This window comes from Ruditapes philippinarum, unplaced genomic scaffold, assembly GCF_026571515.1.
Source record: "Ruditapes philippinarum isolate M1 unplaced genomic scaffold, ASM2657151v2 ctg5444_1_1_1_1, whole genome shotgun sequence".
In the NCBI taxonomy this organism is placed as follows: domain Eukaryota; kingdom Metazoa; phylum Mollusca; class Bivalvia; order Venerida; family Veneridae; genus Ruditapes; species Ruditapes philippinarum.
Genome location: NW_026854252.1, coordinates 1 through 25,293, shown reverse-complemented (window position 1 = coordinate 25,293; position 25,293 = coordinate 1). Strand labels below are relative to the sequence as shown.

Below are 25,293 nucleotides of genomic sequence, written 5' to 3'. Positions count from 1 at the left end.
GTTATTGACATTATATAGTCATTCTCTATCCATTATTTACCTATAGGCGTTACTATTTGTACGTCATTTGCATATTTTCATATCATTTGCATATTGAATACTACGTCATTTGCATGTTATGGTTTAATTTGCATATTAAATGTAACAAAAAAAAAAACAACATTACAAACTAAACAAAAAAAAGCGAATTAGCAGCAGTCTTTTGGAAAAGACTTAATGTGTCTTTATGTTAAAAGAATTAACACAAATACGCGAACTTTTTAGTCCGTATTATTTATTTTTTCAATATTACTTAGAAGTATAATTGTCTACGTTTGCGTTTGTGATTTCAATTTATTTATCATCTAACAATTAGAATAATGGGAGACGATTTAGTATAACCTTTTTGGGAAAAAAACCCATTTAAGAAGATAAATTTTAAAAGTTGGGCAATTGCCAAAAAAAATTTATTTGAAAAACAAATTGGGATTCATTTGATAAAATGTCAAAGTTTTTGCAGAAGTTTAATAAAATAAAATCACAAAGTAACTACAACAAAATATATAATTTTAAAGAAAAGCTCACAAAAATGTTATCGATTTAAATTTAAACCATATATAGCTACATGCATTTTGATAAACATTTATTACCCTTTTAACTTTCCTGTGGCCTTACAGTGTTAGGTTTACTACTGAGTTTCTTTTTGCGTGTGTTTCGTCTTTTTTTTATATCGCATTCCGTGCCTTGTGAAAAGCATAACATTACCGTGTCAAAGTGGCATCCGCCACTTTATACTGTAACCTAATTTATATTTATTTTGAACATTTTTGTTATGTCCCTTATAAACTTATAATTTGAGAAATACAATTTCAAATGGCGACTTGCATGTATGCCCCATTACAACTAGTAGTCTTTGAACACGAAAAATTATGTGACGAAAGAGCGCCTCTAATTTAAAGCGACCTTCAGCTTTTCTAAAGTTGAAATATGTTATTCTAAGAAAATTCGTTTTATATAATTGTCATATCAAAAAGGTTAAGGTGAAAAATAAAATTTGCCGTCGATAAAGTATATTAAACAAGAAATAAAACCCGTCGATACCTCTAATCTACCGGTCCGCTCTCTGTATGTAAAGTAGTAAAGCGGTGGATTCGTTTTCTGATATTCAATGTTAAGAAAAAAACGACACTAACGCCCTATAAATAACTCTGGGGACGCTGTTTTGAAGTAGGCCTCACAGTGGTATGATGCAATTTTCGAAGATAAAATAAATTATAACTGAAATACTGAGTTTGAAACAACACAGAATTGTTCTTTCAACATTAAATAAAAGCTAAAGGCCGCTTTAAGAAAATGCCCTTTTTCAGGACAGGGAAGTTCTCATTAGAATGTTAGCAGCGGTTGTACTCATTTCGGAGATAGAGTTTGAAGAAGACAACAGAGGGGCTGCGCAAGTAAAGGATGTTGCTCCGTTTGCTCATGGTAACTATTGAAGTCTAATTATTGTTGATAAAAAAATGAAAAGAAATAATATGCCTACTTTTTGTACAAATTATTTTTCAGTAGTTCGTCTGTTTCACAGTTAAAAGTAGTTCCCTTGGTGGAAATTATGCTACTTTATACTTTCGTCGCGCATTAACTCTCTATCGTTTATCCATTTATCAAAATATAAAAACCTACATAATTTAGAAGCTATATTGTTAGACTTGGATGTCCGATGTTTTGATTGGATAATCATAATTTATTTTGCAGCCGCTATATTGCTGGAGCTTGATGAAATCACTTTCGGCGAGGCGCTTATTACAAGCAAGCGGAAAGTTAGAGGTAAGTTTTTTATTCGCACTAACACTGTTATGGGTAATATAGCGACGTTCTATGTTTACTGGTGTAGAAAGACCGAGCATTTTTTCAGATACAAACGAGCACACGCGTACAACAACCGACATTCCTCAAACTACCTGGATAGCTTCTTCGCATGAAACAAAGCAAACCTCTGTTGTGTTAGGGTTTCGTGCTGATAGCGGTGAGGGGCAATTCGTCGGAAGTATGCAACCCTAACAACTCGGCCACGGACACCCTTGACGTTTAGATCCTTAAATATAAATCGTTTAAACGAATTTTCAACGACTCATATTTATAGCAAAAGATTATTTAGTATGTTTCTATGACTCTCTTCAAAAAAACTTGTTGATCTTATAAATTTTATCAGTACTTAATACAGGCTTTCATTGTATTATAACAAATAATTATTCATTTAATGACAAACTTTTATCGACAGGATTCAGCATCCAATTAATCCCCAGACAATATAAAGATTGCATGAGGTGTAAACACATTTACACTGCTTAAATCAGATGCGTTCCAGGCTGCTTCCAGAACAGCATTGATTTCATATGAGAAAATATAACTGTTACTAAATTGATATTCCAATGCATAATCCATAGAAGTTTATGTAGATTCTTTCACCACTAGGTTCACCGAACTTATAGTTGACAAATAAATAGTGATTAAATGATGCCAAAAGTGGCAGCAGGAACAAATTTTAGCTCAACTTTTCGAAAAATAGCGAGAGATGCTATTGTACTCATCCATTGTTACATTTTGATTAAGTTTTTGTGTACGAGTTGGTATCTCCAAAACTACTAAAAGATATGTGTTGAAACTGTACACGCTTGTTCTCAATGATCATCTTACTTGATAGACACAGATTCCATAACTCTGAGTTACTGTTTTACAGACTTATGACCCTTTTCTTACTGTCAAACACTGAGAATAGTCGAGCGCGCTTGTCTCCTTTCGTACGGACAGCATTTGTAATATATTATTATTAATTCAGATGACTATGTGGCAACTCATAAAACAACAAAACAAGCAAATGACGGCCGTGACGCGCTTGCTAAGATGTTGTATGAAAGAATGTTTGGCTGGTTGGTTAGAATGATAAACAAAGATCTTCACCCGAACAGGCTTGGGTAAGTCTTTTGTCTTTTCAGTTTCATCTACAAAAATCAAACTTGGAATTTATCATTAAATTGAGATCGTAGCTTTACCTTTTTCAGCTGTAATACGATATTGTTTTGAAAATATCATGCAGTCACACTAAAAGTGTAGTTCTTAAAGACACATGTAAGGATTAGTTTGTAATGGATAGATAATAACTGGTACATTTTGTTTTATTTTAATTTGATTTTCTGAGATCAATTCATGTTAGTTTAAGATGGGAAATACATATTTTTAAAAGACGTTAGGTTTGGTTAAAAAGTGATAAAACTCTTAAAGTTCATTTTTGAACAGAACACTGTAAACACTTCTTTTTGCCTCTAGATCAAACATATCTGCTAGCATCGGGATTTTGGATATTGCCGGCTTTGAAAAGCTTCAGAATAATAGCTTTGAACAGTTGTGTATAAATCTAGTTAACGAAAAACTTCAAAGTTTCATGAACAGAAAGATTTTTACGATGGAGTTAGAAATATACCAGGCTGAGGGAGTGGAACTGGATGGGATACATTTCGAAAACAATGACGATTTATTGGCAATGTTTGAAACGGTAAACAAAAAACCCAACTAATTAAAACTTTATACCATATTCAATTGTTTTCCATTATCAAACCATGCATTAGTAGCCTACAATGTAGTTTTCAATGTCTTCTAAAGAAACGGGACTGGATGTATGTATTCTTTTTGACATTTTTCAACATTTTATGTAGGTGTATGTATACCAACACTTGTCTGCCAACTTCCAAGTCATTTGCTCGTTTTATTTTTCAAGAATAATGATTTTCGTTCTGCAAAATGACCTAAAGATTAAATAACCATTTTAAGGTCTTTAACTACAATCAGGCTTTGAGTATCAGTAAATAACGAAATTGAACTTTGTTATGAGTATATTTCTGTATCATTTTTTTCATATACTTTCCGTGTTGATCTATGTAAGATCTTCAAATTATATGCATTAACTGTATGCGTTAAAGACCTCAGTGGAGCTCCATAAAGACTATTAACAATAACGCTTCACATGTGGTTATTTCATTAGTCATGTTTTTATTTACAGCCAAAGTCAGGTATTCTAGCAATACTGGACGAGAATTCCAACATACAACATTCTTCTGATAGCGGATTTGTTGATCACTTGAAAAAGAAATTTGGCCAAAATAAACTGTTCATACAACCACCTGGAGACCACCCAGTTTTCTGTATACAACATTTTGCGGCTTTGGTACGTTGTCAAGTAGTGTTTCTTTTTTTAATGTCACATATCAAATAATGCTTAAATTGTTAAAACATCATACATTGCCCTTAAAAACCGATTACTATGGTTGCATTTCATCCTAAATTATGTTTTGACTTTCTATTGCTCTCTGTGATAAAGCCACCAAAATAACTGAAACCATTTTTTGATATTTTATAGACGATTCCTTTAGTAGAGGAAACGTAGATAAAACACTACACAATATATTATTTTTGATTATTTATCCTGTCATTGAATCGACCATGAAGAGTATGCTTAAGTTATATGTTTATCTTATGAATAATATGTTTAAGTAACGTGTTTATTTTATAAATAATAAACTTCCTTTCTGAGTCAAATCATTCATATTCTCAGTCCTATAAATATGATAACCATGTTTGTAAAATAAAGGTTCCGTACAACGCCGACGGATTTTTAGAGAAGAACCGAGACAGATTGAATCCTGAACTTGTTCAGACTTTGAGAGAAAGCAAAGATGACTTCATAGCTGACCTATTTACTATTAAAAGAGGACCAACTGGAACAATATCAATGTAAACGTTTATTTCAAAAAGTTTATAAATAATAAAATTAAGTGAGTTAAGCGTATTTACAATGGCGACTATTGATATGAGATTTTTTTTAGCCTTGCTTTCGCCCTGACCTGTTTTTGTTTTGGGTCATCCTGGGCTCCTTGCCACTGGTTCTTGTGGTTCTGGTTCACTGGACTGGTCGTGTCGGGGTTGCGTTCTTTGCACGCCGCCTTGCCTTGTTGATCTTGTTAACCATATTATACTTACGCTAAACCACTGGTGTTCCAATGCGACAGAGGCATGCAAAAAAAAGTCATTAAGCAATCAATAGCAGAGTTGATGGTTTGATTCTATTAATAACTTTAGACTCCTTTATCCAAAGAACGTTTTGTCGTTTTGGACTTTCTTCGGGATTCCATTTTCAATTCTGCTTACATGTCGGTATGTAAAAATTTGTAAAAGAGACCTAAATCGGTTACTCCGAATGTGAAACAGTTGCCAATGTCAGTCAGTAATATGTTTATGGCCAAACTTTAATTAAGTTGTCCTGCTAGTATGAATTATAACAAGTTACTTTTTATCCTAACAAAAGCACAAAAATTAATTCAGTACTTCTGCGACACGTTACAATTGGAATGGAACTTGATAATAATCTCCTATTTTAGGGAACCAGGTTTTCAGTTTCGACCATCGCGGCGTGGAGTACCAGTGATGGTTCCAGGTAAGCCCAAACTAAAATCAACTCCGGCAGGAGCGGCTCTAGCAGTGGAAATAGGTAAAAGTTTGAAGAAGAAGTTTGGGACAGTCCAACAGCCACAGCCACGGGAATTGACACAGATTACTCCTGGGAAAAAACATTCGACGCTTGTTTCATTTTTCCAGGTAAAATGAATTAAAATGAAATTTATTTGAATTTTCTATTAAACATCATATGAAACAGGACTCTGTTATTTAGCATAATAATAAAAACATCTTATATTCAGACAGTGAATACATTATAGCTTTTTCGTAAAAGTTTTGAATTATGATTCTTAGCTAACTATATAATTATATAAGTATTGATAAATGTATATTTCATGTTCAATGCATAAGGTATTCAATGCTTAAAATAGTAAGTTTTGGGCAGAAATTTAAAAATCCAGGCCCGGGGTTTTCAGCTTTTTTAAAAATTTCCTTGCAAAAACAGGACAAAAATTTCCCCAATTTATCATCCCGGGGACCGGGCAAGGGTTAAAAAAAACCCTAATATTTTTTTTTGGGTTTCTTATATATAGATGTATATTTCTGTCAACAGTTTACCATATAATAACCGTGTTAACTATCATCTGATAATTTATCTAGTTGTACTTCAGTTAACACATGTTTTATAGATAAACAGATAATTATATATTATTTAACTGGTAAGTGTATGTTCTGGGCACATTTAAGTGCTTTTGGAAGTCAGATACTTATTCGTAATTTATCTATCTAACAGAACAAATGTCTAATTTGGCTGATAAATATATGGTATTTGCCGTGTTGACACGAAAACTTGTTAGATATATAATCAACGCGATAATTAGATGGTTAACTGTTATCAGAAATATGCCACCATACATTCGGCATTTTAGACAATGTTACGTAATATCATTGACCTGTATATATTTGTCTTTTAGAATTCTTTGATGCAGTTGTTAGAAAAGTTAGGTGATGGGGACCCATTTTTTGTCAGGTGAGATATCAAACTTTATCTTTATAAGGAAGAAATCAACGAGCTTTAATTAATTTAACCAATTCCAACAAGTCTGACCATTGAGTGTGCTATAAATTTTGTGTGCACATCAACTGATGTTTCTTAATATAAAATGCTTCAATTCCAAAGAGAATGTTTAGTTGAGTTTTACGTCGCACCAACACAGTATAGGTCATATGACAACTTTCAAGTTTCACTACAAACCGCAATATTTTAAACTTTGCTGTTTTGATCGGCGTTCCGGTCCTTTCTCAATTTTTAACCTGTTAACTTGTTTTTACATGAATTTTAACATTTGCATTTTGCAAGATTTTAATGAATTCCCAAATTGTTGAGGTAACATTACTTTTAAATGTGTTCTTATTAAGGATATAAGTTATATCACATATGAAGAGAAATTGTATCAGTTGATTGTATTTTTCATTTGCAATACTAACTAATTCTTCCGTTTAATTAAAGGTGCATTAAAGCCAATTCAAATCTTGCGGCGAACGACTTTGACCAGAATGTTGTCACAGACCAATTACGATACAATGGATTAGCAGAAATTGCAAAGATTAGGAAGATGGGTTTTGCAGTTCGCAAATACTATACAGATTTCTTATCAAGGTTTGTATATAAGCAAATCAGTGAGAGTTGAGAGTATCAGCGTGCGTGCCTTCGTGAGAACCCTTGATGTTATTATTGAAATTAATGCGATGGCTCAGTTTTGTTTTGTTTATGTTTTGTAAAGTTTTAATACACACCTGGATAATTTAAGTTATTTGGTGCCGGAACAGGTCATATGTTTTTGGCTAACCACGGATATTACAAACATAAAGCAACACTTGGGGTCCAAAGCACAGTGCTTGCTAAACTAAGAGATAGCATAGAATTCAGTGATTCAAGGCTATTAAGTAGCCTCTTACGATAACGCAGGGATAAATGGCGGCTCCAATTCTGATGCCTAAACCCTTAAAGGCAACCCCACAAGGCTCAAGGGACGGGGACGTAGTTTTTTACCATTGTCATTATATTAAATACATATGAAATATATAATATATAAATATAAATGATGAATAAAATGTCTCAACTCTTACTACCTAAATCTGTAAAATACACTATTAAACATAAAAATCTCTAAACATAGCAGTTTTTTTTATTTTTTTTTATTGCTGCTTGTATTTGATTTTGATACGATTGTATTATGAATACTTTTACTACCATTGTCTAATAAATCGGGAAATAATTTCAGATACCGCGGTTTATTTCCGTCTCCACCGCTTGAAAGACAGGCGGACGTTAATCAAAGCGTCCTTAGTTTAGTCCCATCTAGTTTCCATAGAGATTTCAGATGTGGTACATCAAGGGTATGTTTTTTCTCTCCGTTACTTGAATTCATAACTTCTAAACAATTTGAAACCGAAATTTTGTCTCAGTCATAAGATAATTTGTGATTGTTAAGCGTTTAATTATCTTTTTTTTCAAAATATTTGAAATAAAACACAAATAAAACAAAATGCCATTTTATTTTGTTGTAAGTTCATGACGACAAGTTCACACCACTGAAACAATTTAATTTAACAAAGCTACAAATGTCCAAATAACCAACTTATAAATTTCTTTCAAGTTTGGAATGATTTTGCCGCTCACATTTGACAGAGTTGCCCGTGTTTACATGAAATCGACTTTTAGGAAACCGAACTTGTTGCATTTAAGAACTTTTTGCTTTATTCCAAGAACTATCACAGTGAACTAAACCCGCAAACATTATCACTCAAACGCAACGCAAACACAAAAGACCGGGTTCATCGGTCAAAATAATTACCGCAAATGATATCGAATTGGGGTCTCCCTTAATGACTTTGAAACTCCATGCCGTTGTAGGGTAACACCAAACACCGCAAAGCAAAACTGGAATTGCCAAGTTCTAAGGGCAGAACCAATTACCACAAAACTCCAGACCAATCATTTGTGGACTGAAAAACTGTATGATATTCTTCCAAAAATTAGTTTCCCGATCATGAATCGGCCCCGCTGACAGTTACTCCGTCACGGGAGGTACGACCGAAGTCATGGTTAAAGTTCAAAGTGTAAACAAAACCGAATACAATGTCTAATCCCCTCTCGATCGATAAAAAATAACGACATAATGATCGACAATAACTCAATTATTAAGATATTTATAATATAACTAAATGTATTTATCACTGTAAACAATTAACATCAGTTTAGAAAAACTCTAAATTAAAAAAAAAAATGATTTAAACAAATCGTTTTTACAACTAATGCAAACTAAGAGTTTACAGTAATGTCCGAGGAAATGCCAGCACCTTGGTTTGTCAATGAAATTTGAGAATAATCCCACAAACGCTTGTCCGAACACAAAACATAAGTCTTTCCAAGTAAAATTTACACAAATTACATAATTTTTGTTCGCCACTAGCTTCTAGTAATGCAACCGCAAGGCGTCCTGTAACGGCTTGACTGCGCTTGGTCTTCTCTAGACATAAGCATGGCAAATATCAATGCAAGTAGATAAACAACAGCAGTAACCATGTACAAACTAAGATTGAACTTAGTGGCAAATGTGGTTTATTGTTACAAAAGTTATTTTAAATCGTTTTAAATCAAAACAAACATATTAGCATGTTAAAGTTGCAAAGCATATATAGGGTGTGGCTGACTGGTAATTTGTTGAATTAAAACGTGTGTAAAATGTATGGTTTTGTATTTACACGATATCTTATCAGATATTCATGACGATCGAGCTAAATGATTGGTTTGAGCAAATACTGCGTTGTCGTCAAAGAACAGCTGCTGCTACAGTTACTAGATGTATGAGGAAGATAGCGGAAATAAAAAAGGAACAAAAACGCATTGAAGCTGAGAGAAAGAGACGGGAAGAATTGGAAAGAATAAGGCAAGAGGAAGAGAAGCGGCGCAAAGAGGAGGAGGAGAAAAAAATACGTGAAACACTCACACAAGAAAACTGGGTTCAACATTGGTATATTTTATAGATATGTTACTTGCACCTTTAAATTTGTTCTAATAATGACCCATTCTGTAGCAACTATTTATCGACTTGATGCAGTAAACTGGCTTTTATATTAGAGAAGGAAGCTTTATTGTAATGTTTTCGATAGAAACATGAATAGTGTCTTTAACCGTTCTCAAGGTTTCCTTATCGTTCTGTAAAAATACTTTTACTAGGATACATTTATTTTATTTATATATGTCTTGACTCTCGTGGTTTAAGTTTGGGATGTTTGATATTTATCACAGAGCGGTACAGTCAATGGAGGTTTAGGTCCATCCAGAACAGGTTTAGGTACATCCAGTGGAGGTTTGGGTGCTTCAAAAGGAGGTTTAGGTACATCGGTGATATCACAGACAGGGGCAACCGGCAATGATAGTGATCCGCCTTCTTACTCGTCGGGTGATTCATCACCATCATCATCCCTTTCTGACACAGAATATAATTTTAAAGGGGTATGTACTAACGCCAAATTTGTGTTGCTTCTCACTAAGCCCCATCTTATTTATTCATTTCAGTTATGACTGCATAAAAATGAACATCATATTTATCATTTTTCGAATGCCATGTCAACCTTTGCTTATGTACACATTAAGATTTCTGTAAGTATAAAATAACTTATATAATACTAAATATTATTTTCTTTAACAATGATTTAGATAAGAGACACCGTACCACACGATGGTAGGTTTACTGATTCTGTTCGACCACCCTCTCCAGTTGTTCATATTGACAGCGAACATACGGAGAGGAAAGAGATGGATAAACATGACGAAAAAGACAAAAAGAAGACTGAGCTAGCGTAAGATACATTATTACTTTTTTATTTTCATATAAACAGTTTTAACCGTAACGGGCTCATATTTGAATATTCAAAACCATTTAGATTCGAAAAAAGCCCTCGAAATCAAAGAGAGGGATACAAATGAAAAACTTGGTAATGAGACGTCATACTGGGAATCAACTCTAGAAAGTAGCAAGCCGCATAGGCCCGAATTGGTAGCCAAAAGTTAAAGTATGGCTGGCCTGTATACAATGTAGAGACTAACCGTAGGGCGTTTTTTAATAAAATAACCTAAAATGACAATGAAGTTGCAAACTTAAGTTTCTTGAGGAATATTTCATTGAATAATATGAAAGCATTTTCGACTATATTGTACCATTAATTTTTAGAGTTTGATAATCTTTATTTTTCCTCCTGAAGAACATGTAAATGAAAGAAACAAACATTACTCAAGCCATTTCTATTTTCTACTGGGCAATAATTATGTAATGCATTTGAAATAAGATAGAAAATGTCGTCTTTAACTCTAAAAACTCTCTAAAACTCCAAGCTGGTTGTTTAAAGTCGCTTATCCTAAAAACAGTTTGCATATGTATTTCTTGTTTGTTGGATGTTCATGTAATGTAATGTTTTACGATTGCATAAGATCGTTTTGAGTACATTTTCAGTAATAATCGGAAATTTACATTCGCTGCTGAACACTCTATAAAATATCTTAAAGTCGATGTTTTTCCTCATAAATCATTGTTTTTTCCTTGTCTTAATATTTCAAAATTGACTAAGCATTATCAGTGAAATTATTTGAAAGATTGTAATTTATGTTCATTCTTTATAAATATTTTATTAAACATGCAAATTATTCTCTTTATTATTGTCTTTATTAATTTCTGTATATACATGTACAGGTAGTGACCGTGTGTAAAGGCTAGCCGTATATGACCGTTAGATTAGCTGCTTTCAGATTATTATACCAATTATTTCAAATGTACATCATAAAATAGAGAAAAACAGAATCCCTTAAAAAGCTAACACGGTAAAAATTGAAAATGTTGCAGGCTCGGTTTGATTGAGTCTGTTAAGTGACGGTACTGGAAAGTGCAAGTTACCGTCCACGACCCCATAAGACAGGCAAGGTTGTAAAGAATATTTATTGTTATGCAATTATCTTACAGTTTTTGGGATGTCTGCCAGATTATTGCACGTGAAAGGAAAGTTCGTGACGTAGATGAAGACAGGGGGCTTCAAGTAATCAAAGTTGTCACCTATATACTCCTGTTCTGTACCGTCCTCTGGTGTGCTGTAGCTCAAAAACTCAGCCTGATGGTCCTTGTTTCACCGGTCATCTTTCGTACAAATAATAATACTCAGTCTCTGGTAGATGTAAGTTGTTTCAATAATTAAATATCATGCGTTTTATTATATATACAGAACTCCTGAAAATGTTATTCTCTAAAAAAAAACCAACACGCATCCAAATACATTACAATCATTATGTACATTTATCTTTGAAAGTTTATAGAAAAATGAATCTTTCAGTAGGGATATCAGTATCGACTAATGCAATTATATTGGGCTTTGAGGTACTGTCCTTTGTTACTGAAATGGTCGTTAAACGGAGAATCTTTGTCCACATGTCATATTTTACAATTTGAATAGTAATGAAATACAGCATAGATAACAGCAGTAAATAATGCTGATTAAGTTCTTTTTAAAGCCTGGTCATGCATTTATATAATAATGCTAATTGATATTAAAAAAAACACACATTTTAATCAAAATAACGGTAAGCTAGGTATTCAAAGGTATTTTGACGAATATGTAAGTGAGAGAGAGAAAAAAAATCTTCGCAATTTATTTCATATAGGTTGATAAGGTCTTTTATATACTGGCCCTTTATAATACTATCTTGAGTCAAATTTGTTAACTGCATAGATATCAACATTGAAAATGCACAGAAATTCTTATATCGATTTAGGCATGGTGAATCTGAAATGTCATCATAATCCACATGTTGTACTTGAAATAAAATTTTAAAGCAAATTTTCTATGTCACTGTATGGAAAAATACATTAAGTTATTTTCTTTTATGATTTTCGCCGATTATACAACGAATAAACAATTACAGTATAGATTATTAACCTGTTTCAACATTTGTATAGGGTGTAGTCCTGATAAATTGTTAAAATGTGGTTAAATTTTTGAGAAGTCCACAATTCTTATAAATAAATACTCTGTTTCATAATTCAAGTCATATATTTAAAATTTCGACTATTTTTATTTTTGTGTTGCCTTAAAAAAGACGACATATAGGGTTTACTTTTGTCGGCGGTGTCGGCATCGGCGTCGTTGTCGGCGTCGTTGTCGGCGTCGGCGTCCCCTTAAGCTTGTCCGGAGCATAAATCAGTCATTATAAGTCGGATTGACTTCAAACTTGGTATGCATGCTTCTTATAATGACCCAAAGTGCAGGGCACAAGAACCGGTACTCTGCAGCTCCTAATTTTTGAGTTATTGTCCTTTGTTAATTTTCATACTTTATTTTTGTCTGGGCCATTTTTCCTTATGTATAAAAGCTATGGACTTGAAAGTTTATAAAATAAGAAGTGCAGTGCACAAGAACCGGTACTCAGCCTTTCTTTTTTTTTGAGTTATTGCCCTTTGTTAAATTTCATACTTTATTTTTGTCCAGGCCATTTCTCCTAAAGTATAAAAGCTATGGTCTTTAAACTTCATAGGGTGATAGATCTCACTAAGAAAAAGTGCAGTGTTTAAGAACCGGTACTCTGCACTTCTTATTTTTGAGTAATTACCCTTTATTTATTTTCATATTTTATTTTTGTCCAGGCCATTTCTTAAGAATTATAAAAGCTATAGACTTAAAACTTCATAGGATGATAGATCTTATTGATAAGAAGTGCCGTGCACAGAAACTGCTGCTCTGCACTTCTTTCTTTTGAGTTATTGCCCTTTGTTAATTTTCATATTTCATTTTTGTCCTGGCCATTTCTCCAAAACTATATTGTTCACAAGGCGACACATCCGAATCGCGGAGTTCTTGTTTAAAGTAAGTTGTGAACGCTAGATAATATCTTGAGGCCACAAGATAATAATTATTTTTTACAGTTGGCAGCATTAACGGCATATTTTAAAAAGTAATGTCAGGTTGATATATTTTACAAAATGTCTTAGTCACAAGTCTCTCATGAACTCTCATGTACAGACTTAATCAAACCGACATTGTCTGCAATTGTTGTTTAATGCTCCAGAAGGATAATCCTTTTTTTTTATTTGTTCCCTTAAAGGTAAACAACTCGTCTTTACTTCGAATACTGTGCGAAAGTCGACAAACATGGAAGCAATACAAACATACATATTTCATGGAAAGATACTTTTGAATGCTTGTTTGCAAACACAATACATGTTATCATGCAGCCATGTAACATCCCTAAAATCGGTCTTTTTATGACCCTGGATCAAAATCAAACTGTATAATCGTTTATGTTTTGTGTGATGACTTTAGTGGCGTATTAGTGGTAGAAATGCCACGGCAAGTGCGTGACGTAGATGAAGACAGAAATATCATTAAGTCCACATTTATAAATTTTCATGTTTCAGTATTTTAATGAAAACAAAATAATAGCTATTTTATTTTATGTATAATTCTAAACTTAGATGCGAATGCCGTATTTGCGACAACTTTACCATTCACAAAATTAGATATAGATTGTTAACTTCTGGTAAAATGAAGGGTGTATGAAAAGTTGGAGCTGTTTCATCGGCAAGTGCATGTTCGTTTCAAGCATTAAAATAAAAAAAGGAAGAAAAGCAACATTTTATTCAAAAGACAAATCTCAGACGAAATTGAACAATTCTATGTTTGAAATACTAGAATCAGAAATACTGACAGTTTTGTCTTTTTTAATATTATCCTAAACATGAGCTAATTTTGGTACTTTTTGACACAAGTGTCCAGATTTATGTTATTCAGAAACACTAAATAGTGTTTGTTTTTATATATTTTTATATATATTTCGATTATCTTGAGGTATTTGTAAGTCTGACGTTGAATTACTCGTACATAGTCTCAATGTAGGAAATGCAGCATTCTTTTGCTTTAAATAACTTATGTGGTCCCACCATGGAGGTTGAGATTACCGTAAACAATGCTTTTTAGCAATAAAGTTTGTGGTGATGGGCGAAGCTGTCAATAGATTCTTTATTTTGCAGAACTACGCCATGTGTATTTACAAATAGTGTTTAAAGTGATATCTAGCAATGTGACTTTTTACATTATCAGACTTTACTTTGAGTATACGTTTGCATATTTCTCTACATTAGAATCCTTTTAAAATATATTGTTTTTAAATGTCCAAATAACACTAAACAATTATATTAACACTTTTCGGCATTAAAACTTATAAGAACGTTGTATATGAGATTACTTGCTTGACAATTCTCACTGTTGTGGACTTTGTGTCATTACAAGTAAAACCTATTTCTTTTATAGACTAAACGACGTAATGCTTGGAGGGTTCATTCAAACGAATTGTACCCCATACGGTTTGGGTTCAAGTGAGTTGTACCTCATACGGTTTGAGATATCAACTTAACAAGTATGCTAGTTCTTTATGAAACTCAGTATATATCACTTCTCGCACATTAAAATCAACAGGACAATTTCTCTGTTTTTTACATTTGTCAATGTTTCCAATGGTTAAAAGAATGCTACACCATAACAAGAATACATTTTGTATTTTCAATGTGTTTTATAAATATAGGATAAAAGCAAAGAAGCTACAGCGAACCACATTCTGTTGACCATAGCTATCCTCATCCCCTACTGCCTGACGTTTTTGAGCAGTGCTTTCAAATGGATGTTTGACAACTTACCTTTTCCGAGCCCATCAACTTTTCTTCTGGTAAGAATATTGAAATATCATTTTATAGCGTAGACTCTACCATGTTGATTTATCAATTTGTTTAATCATACTTAATTCTCAACACACCAAAACATTAAAACATTAAATATCATACAGATTAATGCATTCCACAACGTTCTAAATATACTATGCTGTCCTGTAGGGGAATGTATATTGTCGTCGCCTTGTCCATCCGTCCAACGTGACATGCATACTTTTTCGCCCTTTATTATATATATAAAATTTGTCCAAAGAACCATAGCAATAGATATTGATAAGGGTTTGAATTATCTCCCTTTATGATATTATTTTTTATTAATTAAACCCTTTTTGCGTACACAGCTTTTATGACTCATGGATACTTTAATACATGACATATATTATATAAATATATTGCATAAATTATGCACATTTATTTACATTCAGGCATTCAACGTATGTTTATATAAAAAGGAAATTTTTAAAATAGAATTCTTCTCGTGATACTTTATTGTCTCTCTAGTTATTATTGTTTTGATATATTTACCCTTACAGTGTTTAATAGTCGAAGTAATGCATTCGATAGGACTTTGCATACTGGCGTTCATCGTTCTTCCAGAACTAGACATGGTGAATGGCATTTTGCTTCTGAGCGGAGTTGGTGTTGTACCGGCAGTTTTGTTTCCGGTTTGTGCTTCCGATGTAAAACTTAAAAAGAGCGATGAAAAACAGTCAAGAAGAAACAGACTTATTGTTTTTGCTCTTAATATCTTGACAATTTTAGTGCAATTTGCGTATATACCTATTGTTTTAATAACAAATCATTTTGTCGATGACAGTAAAATAGACAACGAAACAACATATATTGTCTATTTTATAGTAAGTATGTTTTTTGTTTCGTGCGCGTATTGGGAGAATTTCGTTGACGATAGATTTTGCGGAAAAACAAATTCAAATGGCTGTTGGAGAAGGTTTATATTGAAAGCAAAGTTTGAACTCCAAGAGGCAAGACCAATCATGTCAACATGTACAAGTTTTATTAAGATCGGTGTGACATTTTTGCTTTCCTGGTTTATCAAGGTATATTACGAGGAAAACAGCGCGGATGGGCAGAACCGACACAAACCTATTGCGAATGTGACATTTTCAGAAGCGTTTGGGGAGCTTAACAGCCTGCCATTGGCAAGAAGCGGGGCGATAATTGCACTGACATTGTCTGCATTTGTTGGACATTATGTTGGATATACCGCTTGTAAATTGAAGCTACAAAGATTTTCGTTCAATTTTCCTCTTCTACTTTCTACACCAATAGCTGTAACAATAGCAGCCTTAGAATGTCATGAAATAGTACTACTGGACCCGTTTACTGAAGAGGAACGACAATGCCGAGACGATTATGAACCTTTGCACTTTGTTTATGGTACTGTTGTGTGGATATCATTGTACTGGTTGTGCAGACATATATTTTACCCAAATATCGAAAGACTTGCAAAGACCGAAAGGTAATATAAAGCTTTTGTATGTATATAATGATTTAGAAATTCTTATCATATTTTATGATGGCAAACAACAGTGAAAGATAATAAACCATTACATTTGTATTATGTTAGAATGCAACATGACTTCGTTTGATTAAATCAAATAATTCATAGTTTACTGAATTGAGATTTTACAATTTTCTAAATTCTCATGCATACAAATGTACTTTTCAGATTGTTTATGAACCCGTTCTATTGCGGAATTCTTTTTGAGCAGCATCTGCTTTTGAACAGACGACGGCACACGAGGAAGGTGCACATGGATATAAAATATGAAAAGGTTTATTACAGGTAAAAAATTTTCACGAGGATTTAAGTAATAGAACGAGCATCGAAACACGAGGCTATCTGATTTGTAAGAGGGGGCATAGCCCCCGAGTATTAATTAGATTGCCGAGTGTTTTGATGTCCTTTCTCTTTTGTATCATAGTCAAACAAAAAAACTCGTATGTTTGTAATTGCTGTTAAATGACGAATTGATTTGGTACATTGATCTAGTAAATCTTTCAAAATGTAATTTGTAGACATTCCAAGTATCAGGGCATTTATTATTTATACTCCTAACAGGTTGTCTGAATATAACTCAAAGGTTAATATCGAAGGTAATGAAGAAGATGACGTTGCAAGTCAAACTGAAAATAAGGCAGAGAATGAGGACATTTATGCGAGTGATTACAAAAACCCAAAGTTCAGAGATGCCCCTATGATATACGCATGTGCAACAATGTGGCATGAGACTAAATATGAAATGTTACAGCTTATGAAATCTATATTCAGGTAAAGATCTTGGTTGTCGTATTACTTGTTAGCGTAATAGATATTATAACAATACAACTAAAAGAAAGTCATGGCCTTAATTATAATGAGAAACAATCATACATTGTACAACTGTATTTTAGAGATTCATTATTGGGTCGATATTAATAACCCGAATTAATGTCCCAATGACATTGCGGATAATTATAATTGTTGGTTTGTTGCTCTCTAGTCTACGCGGATAATGTTTTTGGGCGTATGATATTATCTTGCTTCCTTCCATAATTATAGTTATAAACTGTTAAAGTAAAACCTGTATTGTCACTGGACTACCATGTAAAAAAGTCGCCGATTTTCCAAACCTTTCGATTAACGATTTTTAGGTTAACTGACCACAAAGTGATGGGGCTATGACCGGAGTAGGTCGTCGTGCGTCGTGTGTCTGCGTAGTCCTTCGTGTGTCGTCAATATTTGTGTTGTTAACACTCTAGCAGTCACAGTTTTAACTGGATGATAATTAAACTTTGCCAGAATGGTTATCTTACTCAAATACAGGTCAAGTTTGAATAGGGATCATTTCAGGTCAAAACTAGGTCTCAGGAAATAGAAAAAAATTGTTAACCCTCAGTTAACACTGCAGTTTTGTTCTAAATATTCTGGAAATTGGTCAGGAAGATTGTTTTAATGATTATTAGATTTATTTTGAATATGTGTCGTCTTGGTTGGGTCAAAACCTAGGTCACATGAGCTGAATATAGAAAAATATTTAACACTGTAGTGTATTGTCGATCCAAATACTCTGGAAATTGATGAAGGTGGTTGTATTAAGATTTCTAGGTCAAATTTGAATATAGGTCATCTCCAGTCAAGAACTAGGTCACAGAAGCTAAAAATAGAAATTTCGTGTAAACACTCTAGTAGCTGCAGTTTTGATCCTGGAAATTGGTCAAGAAGGATGTTTTGATAACTTTTAGGTTAAGTTAGAATATGGGTCGTTTTGGGTCAAAAACTAAGTCATATGAGCTAAAAATAAAAAAACATACTCTAGAGGTCACATTTTTGACTAAATTGTCATCAAACTTGGTCAGGATGTTTGTCTAAGTAATTGCTCGGATTAGTTTGATGGGTCAAACGAGCGATCTAGGGTTATCTTTGCCCTTCAGTGATTAAATTATTTTCAAATAAAAATCATTGAATGAATGAATTTTACAGCATATTATGTAGTATAAATAATATTTACAACGGTTAGCACAATCTTACAATATTAATGATCTTAAGATATCTTAATGCTATACTGTAAATAGGGAGGGGGCGTCAGTTGCCAAGCGTTTAGGTCGTTGACTTCAAACCACTTGTCCCTTGGTAGGGTTCAAATCCCGACAGGGTCTTTGAGTTCTTCCATGTGAGGAACGTCGGTGGTTCTACTCAGGTGCCCAATCGTTCCTGAAATAATACACAGAACGGTACCTGAGGTCTTCTTCCACCAGTAAAGCTGGAATTTCGGCAAATGACCTATACAGTGTCGGTGTGAAGTAAAACATAAACAAACAAACAAAAGTTAGTTTAAAAACAGACAAAAGATACCACTGATTCGGTGAAAATAAAGATTATGGACAGAATTGGAGCGCAATTTTTTATGCAAGAATAATTATCATAAATCATCTAAATTTTGAAAGTAACTGTCTGCTAGTGGAGATTTTTCTTATAAACGTGACTCGGGGCGTAATGTAAGAATAGCATCTTATGCATATTTTTGATATAATAACATGCGCAGAAGCCCTGGCACTTTATTAAATACTTCACATTTTGGGCTATGGTTTTTGGGCAAGATACACTCAAGCACAATCTAGCCGATTAGCAAGTAGAACACATTGCATTTACACTCAATATTGATATATTATATTATACTAAAGTTATCTAGAAACTACTATTTATTCTTTGTTCCAGAATGGACAGAGATCAGTGTGTCCGAAAACATGCGGAACAAGTGTTCCAGAAGGAAGATAAAGATTTCTATGACTTTGAAGGTAAACATTTTACATTATGTAAACTTAAGTAATGGCAATACTCTAGTGTAGCCATGTATCCTGAAGTCAGTGAGATATTTCATGTATATCATTAAAAGATATCGATAAATACACACAAAGCAAGCATGAAAAGAAATCTACAAATTTAAAATAAACTCAAATACATTCATTCGGAAATTTGTTAAATTAACATTAGTATTTTCTAAGTGTTAAGTTTAATATCAAAATGACTTGTAGTATATGTAAAGTAAATTATCAAAATGACTTGTAGTATATGTAAAGTAAATTAACCATTGCTGTTGCAATAGTTTAAAGAATTCTGACGACTTATAAGTCTAAGTCAGAAAATTATTTGATTGTAAAATAGATTTTAGAGCGTTTATACCGAGAAGCGAAACACACTGAAAATAGGTACTCATTAAAAAAAGAAAATAAAAATATTGCAAACTCGGTTTGATTGGATCAGAACATGGGAAGCATTGGTCGATATTGGCTTTCAAGTTCGCATCTAGCACTTGCTTAAGAAGAGTTAAATACTGCAAAATGAGGCCGTGCACCTTGTCCGTCAATGGTCAGGCGTTCATTTGGGTTTTGTTGTCCTCTATTTTAGAAATGACAAAATTAAAAAGTTAAAAACCTTTTAAATTATGTATAAATACCTCTCAAATAAATCATGAGGCCTTCAACTTCAGTTTCATTAACTATATATATTAAATGCGGCCTTATTATTTTCTTAGCATTTTGGGTGCCATTCCAAAATAATGCATAATACCTAAATAAGACAACACAACACCATACTAAGTAACCTTAACATTTATGAAAGCTAATATGAGTAGGCATCCTTTTCTTTACAGGTTTAGTGACTTTCCATGTAAAACTATTTGAAAAATAGCCTTATATATAAATTGTTTATATTTCTATAACTGTACAGACACATTCACGATGCTGCCCACCTAGCTTACGGAAAGTTGGTGATTTTACTCTGGTGCTGTTTTGTGTCTGAAACAATGTACAGGGGGATTCTGATCTTTTCCTCCACTTGGCATGAAAAAAGATAAAAGTCGTCAAACAACCTATATTGTATAGGTGCGATTAAAAAAACAACAACACACAAAAAAAACAATCACGATGAGGCCTATAAAAGTTTAAATCTCAAACAAGTTGAAACAACCGTGTAAAGGTCAATAGCTTAAGGGGTACTATATTTTTTGTATCGCGGTTGTTTCTCTTAAAAACGAATGTCTTTTGAAAATATTCCAGCGCATATCTTGTTTGATGATGCAATGACTTTGGATGATAATGACGAATGGGTGCCAAATGATTTTGTAAAGTTATGTACAACCATCATGGATGAAGCTGCCAGGTACTATCAACACATTTTACATCAAAGTTATATTTCGTTTGCATTATAACAACTGAGGAAGAAACTCCGGTTTTTATACAAGATTGGAATCCGATAAAACTGAATAGTTAAATGTCTGTACTTTCATGTTTAGTTATTATTTATAGGCACTTATGTTTCTTGTATGATACATTCTATGTTGAGTTTACATGTTATCACATAGAATAACGACCATTGATTCCATTTCAGTTGTGTCTATGAAAAGGCCATGAAAATAAGGGCACCTTACAAAGTTCCTACACCATATGGAGGCCAGCTAATATATACAATGCCAGGAGACAATTTTCTTTTCATTCATCTGAAAGATAAACAAAAAATAAGGCACAGGAAGCGTTGGTCCCAGGTTAGTTAATTGTGTAGTTGAAAGTGTTCAGTGTATTGTGTATGTTAAAAAAGCGACCTGATGTTAAAGTTAATTTACACAAATGCTAAAACTGTCAAGAAGCCTTCCATGAAAATGCAAATAAATTTAATGCTTGTATCATCAAAGTATTTTCTTTCTTTTTTTATGTTATTTAGGTCATGTACATGTACTATTTGCTGGGTTTCCGGATCGTAAGGATGTGTCAGGAAACGGTTTCAGCAGCACTTAACGAAGGGAAAATTAATGATTTAATTCAATGGGAACCTGGAAGTGCACCTGGTGGAGCAATTGGCAGAAGTCATATATTTCAGGCCTTTGATGACCAAGTCCTTAAAAAGGTAGTTATGTACCTATATTAATGTGTATTTATTAACATTAAACGATTTGAGCTCAAATAAAGTATATTAAACATATATATTAAGTTTCTTTTGTGGTATTAAAACCAAAGGATTATTTTCCCCTAGGCACAAAACACGTTTCTGTTGGCACTCGATGGTGACGTAGACTTTTCTCCTGGGGCTGTCCGCCTTCTTCTTGACAGGATGAGAAAAAGTGAGAAAGTTGGTGCTGCTTGTGGTAGAATACATCCTATTGGTACAGGTACGTCATTAGTTAATATACGATTCATTCATCTAATCTAATTAATTATTTCAAAATATATGCATAAACCCCTCCTTTGTTATCAAAATAAGCTGTATTGAAACTTGAATAACATACCCTAACTAAGACCATGCTGCTTTTCACTAATATAAGTGTAACATTTTCAAAAAAAACTTCGCGATGAAAACGACGACGCACTTAATTGCACAAGAACTAATTCCTTAAATCACTGATGTTATGTTTTAGGGCCTGTTGTTTGGTTCCAAAAGTTCGAGTACGCTATCGCTCACTGGCTACAGAAAGCGACGGAGCATGTTCTTGGGTGTGTACTTTGCAGTCCCGGATGTTTCTCTATGTTTAGAGGGTCAGCACTTATGGACGACAATGTTATGAAAAAGTATACCATTCTGCCAACAGAGGCTGCGCATCACCTTATGTATGATCAAGGTCAGTACTCAAATCATACAAAACTTAAACTGTTTATGATAAGTTTCAATTAGATGTGCTATTGATTTCATTCGTTGTTACAATATATAACCACAATGAATTTAGTCATAATGGTAGGACTAATAGCTGCAACATCAATAATAGATACATTGTTGATATTTCTTGTTATCAAGGCTAACATAATATATGACAGTGGTTATTTTGATTCTATGATGTAAACATAAAATCAAAAAAGCATTTTATACTTGACACAACAAACTTACATGTAAAAAGTGTTCTAATGTTCTAATGAAAGGAACATGAATCTGGAGAAAATTTTGATCATAGTGATATTTGTTTTGTTAAATATGCATATCAGTTCGATTCGTTGTATGGCCCTTTATGGCTTGATTTTAATAAGACGTTTGAAATTCATAGATCCTTTGTGGGGTTTTTTACGAGACATTTGCGATTCATGAGTCCTTATGGCTTAATTTGAACGAGACATATGCTATTTATGGGTTCTTAAAGCCTATGTTAGATTTTGACGGGATATTTGCGTTTTATAGGTCTTAAATGACTTTGTTTCGACGTGACATTTGCAATTTATGGGTCTTTTATGGCTTGATTAATAAATTCACGACATATAGGGCCCTTATGCTTATGGCTTGATTTTGACGAGACATTTGCGATTCATGTTTTTTTTTATGGTTTGAACAAGATAACGAAGACCTGCGACTTGTGCGACGAAATTTGGAGCTTTCGAAACATTTTTGAAACTATCCCGCGAATGCCGTACGCAAGTACTCACATTCGCAGCCCAGTGTAAAAGGGGTTTAAGGACCTTTTAATCGTAAATGTCTCGTCAAAATCATGCCATAAAAAAACCAACAACATTTTGAAAAAATTCGTGCGCAATTTATTCACAAAATCATCGCATGGATCGCGAACCCATCACGAACCGTTCTCTAAATAGAATTAAGCCAACAGATAATATAAATTTGGACACTAAAAGCCCCTAAGGATGCTTAAAAACAAAGTCAAATAAAGACCTGTCCCATATCAGTCAATTTCCTAAACAGTTGAAAAGCTAAATCCATAAATAGAAAAACAGTCATTTTTCTTTACAAACCCATATGAGACATATTTTTAGAAACCTCAACCTCAATCCAATCCGAAAAAATTATGATCGAAAAAATTATGATCATTTATTTTACCGACAATGCATTAAAATATTATTTCTTCATGATTCATAAAATAGTCTCATTGGCCTCCCTTGCATCAAAATTGTAAACATCACTTAAAATCGACTAACGTACCATTCAGAGAATTATTGAATTCAAAATTGAAAGGCTACCTAAATTAATTATAATCTTTAAGGACATGAATGGCATACATACATACATACATACATACATACATTCATACATACATACATACATACATACATACATACATACATACATACATACATACATACATACATACATACATACATATATACATACATACATACATACATACATACATACATACATACATACATACATACATAACATACATACATACATACATACATACATACATACATACATACATACATACATACATACATACATACATACATACATACAAACATACATACATACATACATACATACATACATACATACATACATACATACATACATACATACATCAGCAATGAGACTTCCTGAAGCGTTCAGCATTGGCATTGACGCCAGCAACCAAATTAGGGGTCTTATCCACCCTTCTCAAACGATGTTTGACCGTTAAAGTTTGAGTTTGCTTTTATTTTTGTTTGAATTTTCTCATTTTTGTATTGCATTTTATAACTGTCGTGCGGTTTTCATATAAAATTCACGCGTATTTTGTCAGCAAGTTCAAAAATTAGCAAACATGCGAAACAGATGACAAAAATGTCTCGTGCGATAGTCGTGCGATGTTCTCGCGACATATTTGAGAACTTTAGAGATAATTATCAGGAATGCATGCGACATTCGCATAACATTTAGGTGTCAGTGCACACGCATCCATGTCGTTAATATAAGGACGTTAAACCCCGATCGAGTTTTTTCGCTTTAATTCGCAAAATTATGTGCTAAAATGTGTGTCTCAAACAACTCGTGAGGAGTTGCAGTTCAGTGTGACAATACCTTTAATGTCTTGATTTTGACAATTAATTTGCGATCACATGTCCTTTAAACATGTAGCTATGCTTATTTATATATTGAAATAATATACTCTCTGATACATTATCAAGCAGATTTTTTTTTCTTATGCTCTTTGATTTGCGAATATTCAGTTTTCTTTATTTTGCTCGAAGGTGAGGACCGATGGCTTTGCACACTACTTCTACAGCAGGGATATCGAGTTGACTATGCAGCTGGTTCTGATGCTTTCACGTACGCACCTGAAGGTTTTGCTGAGTTCTTTAATCAACGTCGAAGATGGATGCCATCTACTGTTTTCAACATCATCGACCTTCTTGCTGACTACAAGAACACCGTATATGTAAACTCCAACATTAGCATGCTGTATATCCTGTATCAAGGTGCCTTGTTGTTGTCTACAATTGTCGGCCCTGCAACTGTTTTAATGATGATTGCCGGCGCTAACATGGTTGTCTTCAAAGTCACTGTCATATGGGGATATGTGATTGCTCTTGCCCCTGCGATATTCTTCTTTATCTTGTGCTTTTATGTGAAGGCAAAAACTCAAGTTCAAGTAGCGGAGATTCTCACAGCACTATACGCGTTTGTAATGATGATCGTATTAGTCGGAACTATTGTTACCGCTGCCCAAGAAAGCCCATTTCATCCGAGTGTCATATTTTTAGGCTTTCTCGTTGTTGCCTTTACCTTTTCAGCGCTGTTACATCCGAAAGAATGGTCATGCATCGTATTCGGTGCTCTTTATTTTCTTCTCATACCAACGGGCTTCTTACTTCTAAACATATATTCATTGACCAACTTGAATAATGTCTC

At 33.4% G+C, this 25,293-nt stretch overlaps 2 protein-coding genes across 2 annotated transcripts; both read left to right on the top strand.

Moving 5' to 3' along the window:
• Positions 1 to 1,338: 1,338 nt before the first annotated feature.
• Positions 1,339 to 9,878, top strand: LOC132739533 (unconventional myosin-VIIa-like). The gene is made up of 12 exons (XM_060727246.1): positions 1,339 to 1,461; positions 1,732 to 1,803; positions 2,816 to 2,951; positions 3,304 to 3,529; positions 4,034 to 4,198; positions 4,622 to 4,764; positions 5,409 to 5,625; positions 6,399 to 6,454; positions 6,935 to 7,084; positions 7,710 to 7,824; positions 9,208 to 9,461; positions 9,740 to 9,878. Coding segments are annotated over exons 1-12 (1,629 nt in total). The 5' UTR covers positions 1,339 to 1,367; the 3' UTR covers positions 9,741 to 9,878.
• LOC132739531 (chitin synthase chs-1-like) lies at positions 9,812 to 25,152 on the top strand (the record flags this gene model as incomplete). Its single annotated transcript, XM_060727245.1, is given in 14 exon segments — positions 9,812 to 9,946; positions 10,151 to 10,293; positions 11,448 to 11,655; positions 15,053 to 15,193; positions 15,728 to 16,674; positions 16,885 to 17,001; positions 17,278 to 17,487; positions 19,414 to 19,493; positions 20,754 to 20,856; positions 21,085 to 21,238; positions 21,415 to 21,597; positions 21,724 to 21,859; positions 22,106 to 22,306; positions 24,633 to 25,152. Coding segments are annotated over 13 exon segments (3,044 nt in total), but the record flags the coding sequence as incomplete, so codon positions are not given.
• Positions 25,153 to 25,293: the final 141 nt, after the last annotated feature.